The sequence below is a fragment of the Portunus trituberculatus genome, chromosome 47 (genome assembly GCF_017591435.1).
Source record: "Portunus trituberculatus isolate SZX2019 chromosome 47, ASM1759143v1, whole genome shotgun sequence".
Classification (NCBI taxonomy): domain Eukaryota; kingdom Metazoa; phylum Arthropoda; class Malacostraca; order Decapoda; family Portunidae; genus Portunus; species Portunus trituberculatus.
Window position 1 is genome coordinate 19,134,319 of NC_059301.1, and position 17,935 is coordinate 19,152,253.

Below are 17,935 nucleotides of genomic sequence, written 5' to 3' on the forward strand. Positions count from 1 at the left end.
TATATATATATATATATATATATATATATATATATATATATATATATACACACACACACACACATATATGCAGGAACAAAGATTATTTTTCTCCCTCTATCTGATACCTCTAGCATGCCATACTTTTGAAGATAAACTGATAAATGCCAATTACTGGGTGCATTTAATAATATTCATGCAACCTAAAAACTAGTAAATAAATATGTAGTACATGTATGAAATATTAAAAATAAAAAAAATAAGCTCGTCCTTTATTTGCAATAATCTCATACTAATGTAACTCCTCAGTGTCTATATACTTTACAATAGGGAACAATAATGCATCTACCATCTACTACTTCTCTATCTAGGTCTATTCATCTATTTACCTTTCAAGCTTTACATTTATTAAATGGTGTATCACCATTGGTCTAGTTCTGCACTCTATTGGGTGAGACGGCCAACTCGCATAAGACATTCATGTGAATCAATATCAATTTTGTAAAAAAAAAAAAAAAAAAAAAAAAAAAAATTACAGCAAATTTAACTTAATGTACCTGAGCAGGTGACTAAAAGCTGATGTATTACACTAATTGTGTCCTAAGTAAGTGTTCCTAGCAGGGAGTAGTGCACTACCTCATCCAGGAAATGACTGCAATTGCTTAGAAAAGTCTGTTGATACATAACCACCATCAACAGTGCCACACCCACTGGGCACTCCCCTACACAGGCCGGTACAGACGTATGGGCAAAGCAATCTCATTTTTCTCCTTGAAGGCCATTTTTGTCCAGGCTCGAACCTTCACAACCACAGCTGTGTGGGGGAAAAATAAGTATGCTGTTTATTGAAATGAACCTCAATTTAAAATGCTATAAATAACAGAACCTTCAAACTTGAAAAAAATCTGTAGTGTGTGTACTTACCAGTTCCACATCAATAGAAAGATAACACAGTAATCATATCCATCACTCAAGCTTGTTGCACAGAAATATTCATTAATGCAATTCAGTAAAGTAGTTATTCCAATACTAAATTGAAAACAATAAAACATTTTTCATGTTAAACAGAGCAATAACAATGGATAAGGTCAACTAATTCATGTACACTTAATTTCTCTGTTCACTTTATTATATACAGAGAGCAGTATGTACAGTGTGTGCTGTGCTGCTACAGCACACTTCACCCTAACCATCCTGCACCTGCATTACTCCACTAATCCTGGGATCATTCCTTTCTGCACGTGTTGTGTTCCAGCCACATGAAAACGAATCACAAATTTATTAAATAATCTCCAGATCATAACAGTAAACAACTTGCCCATGAGACAATTCTAACAATTCTAGTACCAATGGTGTGTTGTCATATCAGTGACTACAAAACAATGTCAGCTTCTTCAATGGTAGAGGTTTCCATGTTGCTCACATAGGAAAGCACCCTCTTTTTTGTGCTGTGTCACTGCACCAATACTGATAACAATAATGTCAACACAACACTTATATGTACTTACTAGTGGTAACATATTAATGGGAGAAACTAATTTATTTGTCACTATCACCACTATTTACCTACTCACGAATTATAACAGTATAAAATGAATCAGAATTTTAAGATAGACAATACTAGCAAATTATTCAACAAATAAAACTCTGCAAATATTTTCATGTATTTCTGATCAAGCATCCTGTCCCAATAAGAAATATGGAACAGCACTTCAGCTATCTCCACCTCTCGCAATCAGCAACCTTATCTGGTTTTGAGCACATGGCAAATGTTTGTCCTGACAATCAGTGGTGTGCCACTATGGGAAAGGAAGTGGGTTGTATGGACTACATGTTACAGCTACATTTAAAAATGTGAATTAAATAAAAGGGAAAAAACTAATAAATAAACAACTAAATAAATAATACTAAACAGCATATAAAACATAAAATGAACACTTGTAATCATGTTCCCCTCCTCAGAATGAGTCCGTATTTTGTCAATCTGCACCCACAAGGATATGAAGTAAGGTTTTAGTAATCAACTTTTGTCTGGTCTCTGTGAGATGAATCAATTACTGCATCTTTGTACTCCACTTCTTGATAGATCACAGACTAGGCAATGTAATGACCAATTATGGTAATCTACTGCATTGTCAGACTTAAAGAAAGACTAAAATACTTTACTAAGATGCATTAATGAAATCAGATAGTATTTACAAGTTTGTAGAAAATGTAAATTACCTCTTGGTTTCTGAAGAAATAATTATAAAAAGAATAAAAAAAAAAATTTTGAGACATAAAAGTAATAACTCTATCCTTTTCTTGAAAATGTTGTTCTAGTCAGTATTCCCTAAAGAAAGAGCATGGCATACTGACAAAGTGCTGAAGGAATTTAAAGTGGATGGTGAGGAAGTTAAGAAAATGATGAAGGATCACAATGTATGTAAGGGTCAAGGGCTAGATGGAGTGTCAAACTGGATAATGCAGGAGTGTAGCGGGCAGCTACCAGAGACGATACACGATATCATAGAATCTTCATCTAAAGAGAGAAAATTCCATTTAGACTGGAAAAGTGTACCCATTTTCAAAGAAGGTAATAAAGAAGAACCACCAGTTAGTGACCAGTGTCACTAACAAGAGTTGTTGTAAAAATACGCAAAAAAAATATACATTAAAGAAAGGTGGATGAAATATCTAGAAGAATTTGGTTTCACAAGTGGAAGCTTTTGTGTCAGAAATTTACTGAATTTTTATAGTAGAAAAAATGGATTCACTCAAGAGAGGGATGGCTGGGCAGACTGTGTCTATTTAGATCTAAAAAAGCTGTTTGATATTAAAGTACCTACCAGAGATTGTCGAGGAAAATGAAAAATGTAGGGGGTTTGCAGGGCAAAATGCTAGACGGAATATCAAATAGAGAAATGAGAACAATAATTACAGGTGAATTATCAGACTAGTGCAAAGTTATAATCTGTGTTTCTCAGGAATATTTTAGCTAATGTATCAGCCAAGTGGCTTAAAATTTCGTAATCAAAGGACAAAAAATGCTTACCAGTGCACTTGTGGGAGAATAAAAAAAAAGTGTCTGACTTATATAATATCTGTCTCATTCAGGTCCAACAAAAACAGGGTTTACTGTATGTGATAGAATTCAGAGTTCAAACTTAATCATCAATAATGACAAACTTGTTACAGATACAAAATTTTCAAATTAACAGACAAAGTATATCACAAGATTACTTTGTAATGTCAAAACACAGGGCTTCCTTCCAATAGGACAACCATATAGTAGTCAGTGTCAGAGGCTGCACCAAATTTTCATCGGTAGCAATGGTGGCTGTCAAGCTCCATCAAAGCAGAAAATAAACTCATAAGCATGTAGATCATGCTTGGTTTTAGTTCTACAGAGAGGTACATACACTTGCTAACCAAGTCCCACTGACTAGCAGTGTGTCAGATATACCCACAATACTACTCCAACCTACCAAATGCACAATGCACCATCACATTCCATCACTTCTATCCAAATCTTTCTAGTAACTATCACAAGTACAGTACAGGATTCCTCACCTCTTCTTCTTATTTTCTCCCATTTTGGATAACTGATCCTTTCTTTCCTCTAATCTATCTTTAAATTCCTCTGTTTTCTCTACAACTCGTTCCTTAAGTTCATTCCTTTTCTCAGACAATCTTTGTACCATTTCCTCTTTAGTCTCCTGATACCTCTCCTTCATTTCTTCTCTTTTCTCCTGATACCTATCTAGAATTTCCTCCTTCCTTTCCTGGTATTTGTCTACTATTTCTTCTCTCCTCTCCTGATACCTCTCCACAAGTTCCTCTTTCCTTTCAATTAATTCCTCCTTTTTACCTTCATACATTTCCTTAAGCTTCTCAGAGGACGGCACTGGCTTAATATAGCCACGTTTCTTCAAGTAGTTTATAGATAATGTTGTTCCTCCTGTAAAAAAATGGAAAAATACATCATTACCAACACAACATTAACTCAAAAGGAACTGATATAAAACCAACCACATCTCTTAATCTTAACATATAATACTGTACTTGGAACATATTTGCAACTCTAATAAATTTTAATTAAGAATTAATATGGTCTATACATATATGAATATACACCTTCAACCTTACTATTGTATATACCAAATGTTTGATGTTCTGCCAGCAATATGATGCCATATATTAAGACTATCAGATAATGCAATGTTTCACACAATGATAACTATAAAGCAGGCCATTCCATTATTCATCTTTGATAATTCTGAATGACATATTAAGAAAAAAATCAAGAGTACACAGGCAACATATCTTTACTGTGGAGGAAAAAAAAAGACCTGGATAGAGCAATATGTTCATAAAGGAACTAGTACAAATGAAAATAATTCTATCCATAATAGATGATACTTAATAGCTTCCAAAACAGCTATAATGTACTATTATCAAGAGTCTAGCACAATCTCAATCATGGCTACCTCAATTGATGAAGGTTAATCCATTTTTACTAAATCTATCAGTGCTTCCAAACAGGCAATTAAGATGGATAAAATGAAAAGGATCAACTTAAAAACAAAATCTAGTACAATAAGGCCCCGTACTTGGCGAATCTCAGCTTGGCGAAATTCACTTTTGGCGGTAGGGTGGCCATGGACCACTGAGTGCACGCTTAGCAATTTGAATTCAAACTTGGCTGTCCCCTAGCGGCCGCACAGCGAACCACGCGGCTCCCCAGTGATGTCAGACCTCTCTCTAAGCCTATCAGAACGCAGTGTGAGAGTCCCCTTCAGCCATTTTGTTTGTACTACCCTCTGTTCTGCTAGCGTGGGAATGAATTCTGGCGATTAACTGCCAACATGGCCTCTACCAGCGCAATACTGGGGTAAGGACAGTGGTGGTGGCAGCAAGGATGAAAGTGGGCGAGGGAAATGGGTGGAAAAACATGAGTTACAGCCTTTATATCATATCTTATTAGCTTTATTTATTGTTTATTGGTCTGCTTTGTACATGTGTTCTAATATGTGAAGGCAAAAGATTTTATTTCAGCTCAAAAGATGGTATTTAGGGATAAAAAAAGAGACTTTGGCAACGACTAAAGACTGATTGAGGCATTTTCTAGGCAATTTATATGGTATAAAGAACTCGTGCTTGGCGAAATTCGTATTTGGGGATAGTTTTGCCACACTAATCAATTCACCAAGTGCGAGGGCTTACTGTACAATGGAAATATCAAACAAATGCTGTTCAATAACATTCATGGCTTATCCAACACAACGTCCAAAACATTCTATGAGGTACTTGTACATCAGCTATTCCTTTAAATGAAAATACTTACATGCCTTACGAATAAAAAATGATGATAATAAAAATACCTCAAAACATACACCTTCAACTTTAAACATCATCACACTTGCCACCATCATCAACAACAGCCACTACATATAGTGTGAAGGATCAGAATATCTGGACAGGTTAGGGGCATGCCTGGGGTATGCCATAACATAACCTCCAACTCATAAAGCTGTTGGGTCACTGCCACTGAGTGACATGTGTCATCTTCACACTGAATAGAAACCACTACTACTACTACTACTACTACTACTACTACTACTACTACTACTACTACTACTACTACCACCACTACTATCACTATCAATCCTACAAAAGAAATTAATTCTTTACTCATAAAACAAACTTCAATGAACTCATAATAAAGTCCAAGTGTGAGGTCACTCACCCACAGTAACTGTATATCTTGCAGGAGTGGCAATTTTGTACATGGCATAAGCTATTGCATAGTAGCCAGCATTGCTACTCTGCAAATGAGAGATAATTTTCTCTCCGGCTCCAAGTTTTTCCATCAATGGGATTATGTCAACACCACTGGAAATGAGAGAGAAGAAAATAACTTTTCAATCATAAAATCAATGGTCTGGCTTTTACAAAATTTATATAATTTGGAGCTGTTTCTTTCTTTAATAAATGAGAATTCAACCAATAAACCATGTTCTTGCTCCTTTAAATTAATTGTTTAATTAGGCACTATTTCTAATATGCTTTCTCCTTGTGTAATGATGCCTCCAATACATAAATCAAGTTTTAGGAATAAATCAAAGGAGTTTTGAGGTTCTACAGGTACATGAAGGGGGTTTTGAGGATATGTAACACTTCTTGAATCAATGAACAGCATTAATAACTAAAGTTTGACTGAAGAATGTATAATATGCTCCATCTTCAGCAAACATCAGAGTAATTAACTTTGATTAAACAAGCAGAGTGATTCTAAAGACAGTACATTTCATAATTCAATACATATCTTTACTATTTACTATTGATGTTCACCAAATACAGAGAAAAAAAGTGAGGACTATTGACCATTTTTTTTGCTCACTTCACAAACTTTTTACTTATAGTTCTTTATATATACTTTTTATTTTGAATGAAGAAAATGTCTGAAGATCTTTTGAGAAATTAAGGTTCTAAAAATGAAAATACACACAATCTAAACTAAAAAGCTAAAATGGCAGTAAGTGGAATAATAGAAGTGAAAGAATGGAATATAAATCAATATATATGGTGACAAAATAGAAAAGAACAAGGAATTAGACGGAATAGTTGAGAGCATAATTCTATACACCTACTGAATGAATTATAGGTGAAGAAATATCTAATAATTATGGGTTTTAGAATCATATCTTCAATAACATATATATGCATTAATGAACAGATCTGTCCATCTTCCATGAAGCACTTATTCATAACGAACCATGTAGGTTTGGAAATTGTTTTCATTATAGTAATGATAATACTAATAATGATACATTTATCGCTGTAACACAGAATATATCCAGCTTAACACATATGGTTTTTAATATCTCCCATGACAAAAGAAAAATGAACAGCAATACAAGAAGACCTGTTGGCCATTAAGGGGATGTGTGTGATAAGAAGGAAACTTAGATCAAACTCAATTCCTCCATCTATCAACTCAACACAACCTTCCAGACAACTATTCCCTCTTCTTCATTGACACTCAACTGTCTCCCTCTTCCACAATGAATATCCTTGGTCTGTCCTTTACTCATAATCTTAACTGGAAACTTCACATCTCAACTCTTGCTAAAACAGCTTCTATGAAGTTAAGCTTTCTAAGGTGTCTCCACCAGTTTTTCTCTCCCCTCCAACTGCTAACTCTGTACAAGGGCCTTATCTGCCCCTGTATGGAGTACTCTTCACATGTTTGGGGGGGTTCCACTCACACAGTTTTAATAAATAGGGTGTAATCAAAAGCTTTTCGTCTCATCAACTCCCTTCCTCTGACTGACTGTCTTCAGCCTTTTTCTCACCGCCAAAATATTGCATCTCTTTCTATCTTTTATCGTTATTTTCATGCTAACTGTTCTACTGATCTTGCTAACTGCATGCCTCTCCTCCTCCTGCGGCCTCGCTGCACAAGGCTTTCTTCTTCCTCTCATCCCTATTCTGTCTAACTCTCTAATACAAGAGTTCACCAGTACTCTCAATCATTCACACCTTTCTCTGGTTAACTCTGGAACTCTTTTCCTCCTTCTGTATTTCCGTCTTCCAACAACTTGATTTCTTTTAAGAGGGAGGTCTCAAAACATTTGTTCCTTAATTTTGGCTGACTCTTCACTTTTCTTTTAGGGAACCAGCACTCAAGTTGGCCTTTATTTTTATATTTTGTTGCCCTTGGTTGGCTTCTCTCCTACATAAAAAAAGAAATAAAATAAAATAAAATAAATATATAAAATAATAATAATAAAATAAAATAAATAAATTTTCTTATTACTAGACTATTTAAAAAAGAACAACTGAATTAATTAACTTGTCTCAAATGTGACTCACCTCTTAGCAGCAATGAAGAAGGACCCATACCACACAATGGAAGTTGCTATGTGTACTGGGATGAGTACATACCAGTACTGCTTGTACATCAGCTTGAATTTCTGTACTATGGACAGTTTCTCTTCAGCCTTGCTACTCTCTAAGGCCTCACCTTTGCTCTGTTTTGGTGTTTCCTTTCCTCCTTTAGATGAAATGGTCTCATTTTGATTTTCATCTGGGGGATAAGTAAGTTACTAGTCAATTAAGTTACTAATCAATAAGTTTTTAATGGTTTTGTGTTATCTGCAGGGTCAATTATGAATTGAATTTAAGAGAGAGAGAGAGAGAGAGAGAGAGAGAGAGAGAGAGAGAGAGAGAGAGAGAGAGAGAGAGAGAGAGAGAGAGAGAGAGAGAGAGAGAGAGAGAGAGAGAGAGAGAGAGAGAGGGCCAAACAGCTGGGTAAAAAATATTCATAAAAAAAAAGTTTTTAATATTTTTGCCTCAAAATTTCAATTTGCTTAAAATCTAGTTTCTGATAATATGTCAGACGTAGAAATTTTAGCTTACGTTGTTGTGACGGTTATGACGGTTATGATTTAAAAATTAACGGAAATTCACATTTTCATTGTAGAGGTACCAAATTTTGCATGGTAGTAGTTGAATAGCATATCAACAATTCTACGTGACATTTTTGCTATATTCGTTATAGTTTGTGAGAAATCGCTTTCACAAGTTTATGTAAATGATGACGTCACTTTTTTTTCCCTGAAAAATGCTCCCGAACCATTGTTTTTCAATATATTTCAAAAAGCCCACGTAAAAATGTTGATATACTCATAATGCATAAGTATGGTGATTTTTATTGAAATCCATGAAGTTTTCTTTGCACAGCTACGCATTGAAGTTGTTTTATTGACGTTTTGAGAAAAACGGGTTTAAAGTTTGTAGTATGACATATCTATGGTAATAATTGCAAGATTCGATTTTTTTTTTATTTGTACAACAAATATGTACTACACATATACTGTATTTCCCGGCCAAAACTTGATTCTTGGATACTTTTCCTGTGTAAATATACAATAAAAATAGAAAAAGATGTTTTGAGCCCATTTTACCATTTCAGCTGTTTTGCCCCCCCTTAAATGCGATAAATTGATATGAATCATTGATATCCCTAAAACCAACAAATTTTATGATCAAATACTATAAAATACTGTATAGTTTACTGGCAACTTGGCAAGTCTCAACAATACATAATGCATAATATAGCTTAATGGCAATTACATTGTAATGTTTGGTATCTCATTCATGTGATCATGTCATTACAATGGGCTTCATAAACTTAAACTATGTTCTAATTTTTAACAATACAAGATATATAACAATGTGTGTTCTGTTTCTTATAGTTCTGTCCCTATAATTATAGAAAAGAAAACACACAAACAAATATTTGTAACAAGTTAAAGAATGACAGGTCTGAATCCTGTCAGTTTGCCTGAATGAGATGGTGTGTGTGTGTGTGTGTGTGTGTGTGTGTGTGTGTGTGTGTGTGTGTGTGTGTGTGTGTGTGTGTGTGTGTGTGTGTGTGTGTATAGGTCCAGTTCTGGTAAAGTCAAACAATGCTCTTGGCATATAGCCTGTTTCAATAATACAGGGCTACGCTATTTGAGAGTGTGTGTTCTGTTTCTTATAATTCTATCTCTATAATTATAAACAAAAAATCTATTTGCAACATATAACCATATAATGAATTAGATCTGACTATCTTATAAATTGAATTGAACTGGTATTGAAAACACTCTTAAATGAATTGGAAATGAATTAGAATTGACAAGTTCAAGAATTGAGTTCAATTGGAATTGAAAATTTATTATCTTTAATGAAATGGAGTTGAATTGAATAGATTAATTTGAAATTTATTTTGAATTTGAATTGAATTGAACAGATAAATATAACTGACCCCAGCCCTGCTTACCTGATTGAAGTAATTCACACATTCATGGTAACCATTAAATATATTGCCTATATGTAAACCATATTATATGAGATCATGTTTGTCCATTTGCCTGTTAGTTAGTAAATTCATTAGCATGCCCTGGTCACATTTTGGTAGGTGGAGGGGGGTGTGAGGTGTAAGTCTATTAAAGAACCTGGACAGATCCATAAATTCTCAGATAATTACTGTTGTCATTATGTATGGTACTGATGAATTAATGGGCACTATTAATAATGCATTTCATTTATTGATAGATTTATGAGCAGGTTTTCTTTGACATCACATGTAACAAAAAACAAGGGTATGTGATCAATACTGAAAGACTTCAAGGGATACATAAGATTAATGAGGTTGAGAACCCCATGCCTAAAGTAATATAACAAATGTTACATACATAAAATAATGAGTGTCAATATAATGTGGATTATAGCACTTCATGGGTGATTCATAATATAATTCAATGTAAAACTGGGAGTTCACTGTATAGAGGTATTTATCTGGATGAATGATGCACAGTCAACTGCAGTTTGAGAGATGAACTGCAGTTGTGTCAGCCAGTGAGAATGCCTTGAGAACGAATGGTAACTCTCACTCTCCCTCTACGTGGATTATAACACTTCTTGCATTTATTTTTTTCATTTATGTAGTATGTGCTTTACTGCTTAAGCAATAACAGAATTTGAATATGATATTTCATGATTTCCAAGGGTTTCAGGAGGTACTTGTATAAAGGTCTTGGATGCATTACTACTTTTTCTATGAATCTCTTTACCATTGGATTTTCAGGAGCCAATTGCAATCGTATATCAGGAAATACCTACATTGTACTGAAAGACAAAGCAAAAGATGCTGCTTATTACTAATTTATAGTTTCTATAAATATTTCCTTCATTATCCTTTCCGGGCAAATAATATCTGAGCTGGAGATGTGGAGTAGCCATCTTGGCTGAAGGAGAATCTGTCATAAGCTGCTAGAACAGGGTGGATTGGTGTCCAGGAACAGATTAATCCATTTTACATTGACTTCTATGAGTAAAATTGAATTTTCAAAAGCTAAGTTTGAGAACTATGTGCTTATGTACCATAGAAAATTTCTATGGTAAAGTTATCAAGACAGTCTTTAAGAATTTCCATTAACTCACCCAGAGAAGAGGAAGGCACAGTAGGAGGTTTGCTGGAGTACAGACGTATATAGCAATCCTTCTTATAAGGAGGGTTGGGACACATCATCAGCGAGACTGAGGCAGAGCTGGGATGCTGTGTTGCTTGGAAGAAGGCATTACTATACATTCTGGCTATAGTGAAGGGATGGTGGTAATGTTGGTGGTGGGACTGTAAGAGTGTCCTCTGCTGGAGCCACAAATCTGCCAAACATCAAGGAGTTTATTATACACCAGTTTCACCTAAGTATGCAAAATATTGAAGGATAGAACATGCAACACTTAAAGAAAAATCATTGTACATATCATGGTAAATATTCAATGTTACTAGGGATGCAGCACAGATAATAATAATATTGTCTACTAACTGCATGATGGAAATGAACTGGGAACATTGGAGTCCTTTGAAAGGAGATGTGACTTGCAGGATTCTGATAAGAGCTTTTTACACTTCTGACTTATGCCATACATACATAATGTTTGGTAAAGCCAAGGAAATGGATCTATCATGATGTTGCAGGAATAAACCAGGACAGTTGTCAGCCCTATCATAGGATACTGCTTGACATGTACAAATGAATTTGGCATAGTGTGGTATAATGAGTTCAACAGTTAAAGAAATATTAAGTAAAGCAAGTGAATCCCTTGCTTCAGGTGACCCTTTCAAGGTAAAGAGAGAGAGAGAGAGAGAGAGAGAGAGAGAGAGAGAGAGAGAGAGAGAGAGAGAGAGAGAGAGAGAGAGAGAGAGAGAGAGAGAGAGAGAGAGAGAGAGAGAGAGAGAGAGAGAGAGAGAGATGATGATGATGCAATCACAAATAAAGGCTCAGAAGTGCTAGTAAACAACTTGGCCACAAACTCAATCATATCACAAACACACTTACCTCATGTATTTTTGAAGTTGTCACTGTTCATGCCACAATACCTAAGAGAACACTGAAACTCCTAAGCATGTTGTTTTCAAGGCACTCCACACAATATCCATAACAGATAGTAAGAGATAAGATATGACTGATCTTACATATAACCAAGAGACAAATACTTATCAGGCATTTACAGTACTCAATGTTCATAATTCAGTAAACCATTATAAAGGATGATGATGAATTAACATTTAAATTTGTGTCCTCAGGAAACATCTCATTCTGTACATCAAATGATCCATTCTCAAAAATCCTCTGATAATTAATGGAAAGATTATGATAGGTTTACTCAGCTACAGATTCAGAGATTAAAGGTTATCAAAGCTCAAGTAGCTGAAGAAAACAACACAAAGTAGAGGCAATACTGCACTGTTATAAAACTATTCTTCTACTTGACAAAACATGAACAGGAATAATTTTCATAAGAAAAAGGCACCTATAGCTTAATGTCAATATTTCTGTATCAGTGATGATTGTAGCAACTGTGGCCAGACCAAGGACAAGGGATGTAAAGCTGAGATAAGCAACATAAAATGGTGCACCTTTCAATGTCTGAGAATACATAAACAGCTAAATTCTAACCTGATGTGGTAGTGACTCTTGGTAGGACGCCAATCAGACCACTGGAAAACTTGAATGCACCCATGCTACACTTTCTCCATTGGGCTCCTGGAGTGGCTGCCTGGCTCTCCACAGCCTATAGACAAAAGATAGTTAATAGATATGAGCAAAACTATGAGAGGGGGATGAGGAAGGAAATGCACTTATACGGTGTGTCCAGAAAAGATTAAAAAATGGTGTCACAAAAGATTTATTTCAAATCCAAACCCTATAGGCAAAAGGCAGTTAATGGATATGAGAAAAACTATGCGAGGGGGATGAGGAAGTAAATGCACTTATAAGGTGTGTCAGAAAAATTTAAGAAATGGTGTCACAAAAGATTTATTTCAAACCCAAAACTAAAAACTATGAGTTTTCTCCTTCAAAATGATCCCCCTGGAGTCTAATACATTTTTCCATCCTTCTCTGCCATGCTTGCAAGCACTCCTGGAAGGATTCTTTTAGGATCTTTCACAGCTTTTTTTTTTATGCTATCCATGTCTTCAAAATGAGTCCACTTCATGACCCCTTTGAGTTTGGGGGAGAGGAAAAAGTCGCACATAGCCATGTCAGGTGATAAGGAGGTTACTTCTTCTTGGCCAGGAAGTGTCGGACTCTCAGGACATTGTGAGCAGGCATGAGATGTCCTGCCACAACTCTCACCTCTTCTCATGCACTGAATGAAGCAAATACCACAAAATCTCTTTGTAGAAAAGCTAGTTGGTAGTCTGGCCCTGTGAAAAGTGGACGCTGGCTCTCACATTGAAGAATGCGATCAACATGACTTTGACCATCTTGCTTTCTTTGGACTTAGTGGCATTGGACTCTTCCAATGAAGGCTCTGGTCTTTGATCTCTGGGACATATTTGAAGATCATGGATCACAGTTATATACTCCACAGGGATTAATTTGATGTAATTTAGGTTTGAAATAAATCTTTTATGACACCAGTCCTGAAACTTTTTTGACATCTTGAATAGTAGAACTGTCACAAGAGAAGTGTACAGCAACAGTTCTCAAATCCATCTTCACAGCGGGCCACTTGTAACTCTTACATGATACTGGCTTAACTAACTCTTAAATCACCATCCAAACAGGCCATTATTGATTGTCTAAAGGATGAATAACTTTTCTTTTGCTTCTGGATTTCAAAAAAAGAAAAGAAAAGAAAAAAAAAAGTATTTTCCATAATAAAACTAAAATAATGTGTCGGTATAACAAAATTCAGAAATCTCTTCTAGAAAATTTATGGTATTACTGCAGAGTTTCACCACAATCAGCTACGTGTTTTTTACCCACCTCAAGAGATAGAGCTCCTGATTATGAGTAATTTGGACCCCATATATACTAGGTGCAACCTTTTTGAATGGCGACACAGATTTCTTAAAATTTAAGCGTGTTTTGGTGATCAGCCGTGACACTAGCCTCCCGCATCAAACCCTGCCGCACACTGATGGTGTCATGCGCTCGCCGCGGCTCGGCGGGCTCCGTGACACACCATTGTCTGAGCATGCGCTTAATTGCTTACGTTGATTGGTTCTGTTCTTTGAAACCTGAAGCAGCGGCCAATGAAAAAAAAAAGCATAATTATTTCCACCAATCACGACGGCCCCTGAGGTTAGATTTAGTTAGGTTAGGTTAGATTAGGTTTAGTTAGGTTAGGTTGGGTTAGGTTAGATTAGGTTTAGTTACGTTAGGTTAGGTTAGGTTCTTTTCTGGACGAAACAAATTTTTTCTGGTAGATTTCGGCTTGTTTTTAATGAATTTACCAGTTGTTTTTTTTATGCAAATCATGTTTCCGGGCTGTAAAAAAAAAAAAAAAAAAATTGGATGATTTGCGCCCAAAACAAGTGGTATTTTAATTAAAAGAAAGCCGAAATCTACCAGAAAAAAATAGTTTCGTCCAGAAAGGGCAAGGTGGTGAAACTCTGTAGGTTTACCAAATTGATAAAGAAGGTAATTCCTTGAGGAAACCTACAATAAGACGCTTTAAATGTACTGCAAAAATAATTTCTCACTCATACCTTGGCCAGGTGTGGCAGGAGGCGGGTGGTGGCCCTACGCGGCAGCATCTCTAGTGGCGGACAGCAGCAAGGCCTGGGCAGCCTGGTATGCAGCCTCTATGTAGTGTCAACACTCCATGTTAACCTTATCTCCTGAAAAAAATAAATAGTTTTATTGAATTTCACTAAAGTAATCGCCTATAAGAATAATCTCAGGCAATCTTCTGAAGTAACTTGTACAATACCCTCCACCACCTCAGCATTCCACACTCGCCCCACCACCACTGACTCACCTTCCTTGCGTAGAGCACATAATTTCACAACATCGGCATATTCAGTCGCTCTTTATATTTCAGCCATCAGTGCTGCGGGGACAGGGATGACAGGGCAAACAATGGACAGGAGGAAAACATGTAACCGGTCACCAGTTTTCACGTTGCCTCGTCTGCCGTAACAGGCTAGGCTACAGGCAACAGCTGATACTGTGAGGTTTCGACTCGGTGCAACTGTAATTGGGGAAGTGTTCTACTTATTCTTCTCACACAACAATTAAATAACAACCCAAATTAACCGAAGATAAAATCCTAAAAGGAGAAAAAAGGAATAAATTTTTCCTAGCAAAATTATTAATGCGGGATATAACCGAATACGAAGTTGAAAAGCAATATACTTCCACTGCTGGGTGACTCCTAACTCAAGCTCAAGCTCAAGCTCACAGAGGTGACAGGGACCGGTCAGAAGGTTGCGTCATCGCTTCTGGCAGCCTACGGTACATGCTATGCTTTACGTATGTCTTCAGCTGTCACATATGTGAATTCAGGAATTTATATTACACGTTTACCTATAGTATCTGTCATATGAATTTCACTGTTCCTTATTTTACTTATAGTAAGGTTTCATCGGATATCTGATAATTTCAAGGCTTATTGTTACTGATACATTTGCTTTCAAAATTTCCGTTTATTTATCTGCATTTGACTGAGTGTTCCCTCCAATCTTCTTATGATAGATAAGGTATTTATTAAAGATTATTATAAAAACACCGACTGGACAGTTTGTTTTTCTTTATTTTTTTCCTTCTCCCTTATATTAGTGGTACAATGTTTTCTGTCAGTGGTTTTCTGTCATGCTGCGTCCCACCCACAAGAAAAAGAATAATAAATAAATAATTATATCATATTATTGAAAAAAAAAGAATTATGATAATTCTTGTTACACATAATTATATTGGTTAATTAATTGGAGGTGATTCTCTCTTAAATAATTCCATCCACAGTAAGTATGTAACATGAATACATTAGGATAGCTGGCTCAGATACTAATACTTACTATGTATACTACTACTGGAGAAGGATACATTCTTTTCTTTGCTTCTTTATATTCTTCAAAGTAGAATATTTCATTGCCCACTTACTCCATGATTTAATTCCTAGCTTAAGCTTAACAAATTTTTCCTTCTTACTAATTAACATCATCTATCTTCTTATAGAGTACCATTTCATAAATAATACTTATCAAACATTATTAATTTTGAGACTAGCTCTACAACTCACATAAGACTACAAAGCAACATTCATATACATTTACACACGAACAGAACAAACCTCACGTTAATCAGAAAAGGCGGTGGTCAAAGAAAAATTCACTATAGATGGGCAAAAGTGGAGTAATTTGTTTTTGTTTTTGTTTTCGTATTTCTCCCAAGCAAACAGCGCGCACTGAAATCTGCACTGTGTTGATTCCCTACTCCGCAATATACCACCTTGCCGGTTTCGAACCCTGCTTTCCATGTTCATTGAAAAATTGAATACGACGTGGGGAGGGGGGAGGGAATGTGTGGTGTACTATGTGTTAGACGGTGGACTTGGTGGTGTTTTGCCGACTCGGCATAACACCACCTCTGTCAAGAGGAACGAAGGGACAAATATACTGTACTAATTTCAAATCACTGGGATCATAACGATAAGTTGATCATTAAATTATAAGAGGGTTGTGAAAAAAAAACTTATCGAAATGAAGAGTGAGACGGGTCTGAGCTACAAGGTGGTGACGCCACCCCGCAGAGGGGAAAATAATTGATAGATATCGCTTTTCAAGTGGCACGGATTAAATTATTAGCGATTTATTTACTATGTCATCCTTATTTAATCTTTCAAGAACATATCCAACTTTGAAAAGAAAAATTTTGTGGTTTGTTTACGTTAAGAGTCCCACACACCCTCATGCCGTCTGTATGGTCGGCGGCCGCCTGAGAAAAACAAGACTGTTCAGGCAAAACTGAGCGTGTATGGGCACTTCAGGCGGGCTGTTCAGGCCGACTGAAGGCCCCTGACGAAACCTGCAGCTGAAAGGCTGACGCCACCCGGTCAGCGTCAGGTTCTGGCAGAATTGAGCGTGTAATTGTATGGGCACTTCAGGCAGCGTTGAGGCCACAGCACACAGTACAACATTCGGCAGTGTAGTTGTACTAAAAAACATGACTACCGCACCAAGCACCCTCTGCTCCACGGAAGAAGAGCGGCGTTTTAAAACATTATTTATAAACATTTACAAGGAGAATCCATGTTCCATGTTTCTGGATGTTTACGTTACACTTCGTGAAATCATAAATTGAAGACGCTTATGGGCGTGGTATACGTGTCCATGTTCCCGCTTGTGAGCGTGATAGGGGGGGAGGGAGTAAAGGAAATAGGGTGGAGGGGGTGTATCATGATATATATCTTATGCTTATGTCCTCCCACTTGTAATGCTTGGCACTACACTACTGATGAGCATCATTGTCTTCCTGAGTATTTCAAAACTCAGAATTCTAAAAGGTAATAATTTTATTACCATGACTCAATCAATAAAATGGCTATCACACAATTCTAGTGCTTTTGCTCCAACGTATTCCTGAATTACTATTCCTTTTGCATACCATTTCATTATATTGTATAACCCAATATACAGGAAGTATGCTGTTTGTGTATCATTTTAATTTTTAGGATATGCTTCCTCTTAATCTCAAACAACAACAAACATATAAATGGGTGACACCTTAAACTTGCTGTGCCTCATTCCACCAGGTATAATGGAGAACAAGTGGAACAATTGTTGTTGTTTAACTATCCGTATGAAAACCGTAATCACTTAAACGTGGCTGATCTAGATCTGCTGGTTCTGTGCTGGGTGGAGAGATAGCACAGCATCGACAATCTCCCGCAAGTGTGGCTCCATCACCGACGAGGTGGGGCGCCATCACCGACGAGTCCGCCACAGGAAGCAGGAGGGCTCGTTCACACACTGTCCACGGAGGCCCTCGTGTCACTGACCTCCCTGGTGTGTCAAAGGAACAGAAACAAATCTCAAGTGGTACTTAGCTAACCACAATCTCTATCTCTCTCTAATATATATATATATATATATATATATATATATATATATATATATATATATATATAT

At 36.3% G+C, this 17,935-nt stretch overlaps 2 protein-coding genes across 4 annotated transcripts in view; both read right to left on the reverse strand.

Annotated features, from left to right (window-relative positions):
- Nucleotides 1–238: 238 nt before the first annotated feature.
- On the reverse strand, nucleotides 239–14,975 carry LOC123520724 (uncharacterized protein C18orf19 homolog A-like). Of its 3 annotated transcripts, XM_045283276.1 has the most exons (8): nucleotides 14,788–14,975; nucleotides 14,516–14,647; nucleotides 12,474–12,588; nucleotides 10,954–11,175; nucleotides 7,837–8,050; nucleotides 5,708–5,853; nucleotides 3,830–3,919; nucleotides 239–793 (listed from the first exon to the last, which is right to left on the reverse strand). In XM_045283276.1, the coding sequence occupies exons 2-8, from the start codon at nucleotides 14,561–14,563 to the stop codon at nucleotides 702–704; spliced, it is 927 nt and encodes a 308-aa protein (XP_045139211.1). In that variant the 5' UTR covers nucleotides 14,564–14,647; nucleotides 14,788–14,975; the 3' UTR covers nucleotides 239–701. The 3 variants fall into 3 exon arrangements, with proteins under 3 accessions (XP_045139211.1, XP_045139210.1, XP_045139212.1); XM_045283275.1 differs by lacking the exon at nucleotides 239–793 and having other exon boundaries at nucleotides 1,087–3,919; XM_045283277.1 differs by lacking the exons at nucleotides 239–793; nucleotides 12,474–12,588; nucleotides 14,516–14,647; nucleotides 14,788–14,975 and adding an exon at nucleotides 11,853–11,973 and having other exon boundaries at nucleotides 1,087–3,919.
- Nucleotides 14,976–15,549: 574 nt separating this feature from the next.
- LOC123498067 (organic cation transporter-like protein) overlaps nucleotides 15,550–17,935 on the reverse strand; it is a 16,114-nt gene continuing 13,728 nt past the window's right edge. Inside the window, exon 13 of the mRNA XM_045245154.1 lies at nucleotides 15,550–17,809. Within this exon, the coding sequence (XP_045101089.1) occupies nucleotides 17,770–17,809 (40 nt within the window). The 3' untranslated portion in view covers nucleotides 15,550–17,769. The remainder of the gene's footprint in view (nucleotides 17,810–17,935) is intronic.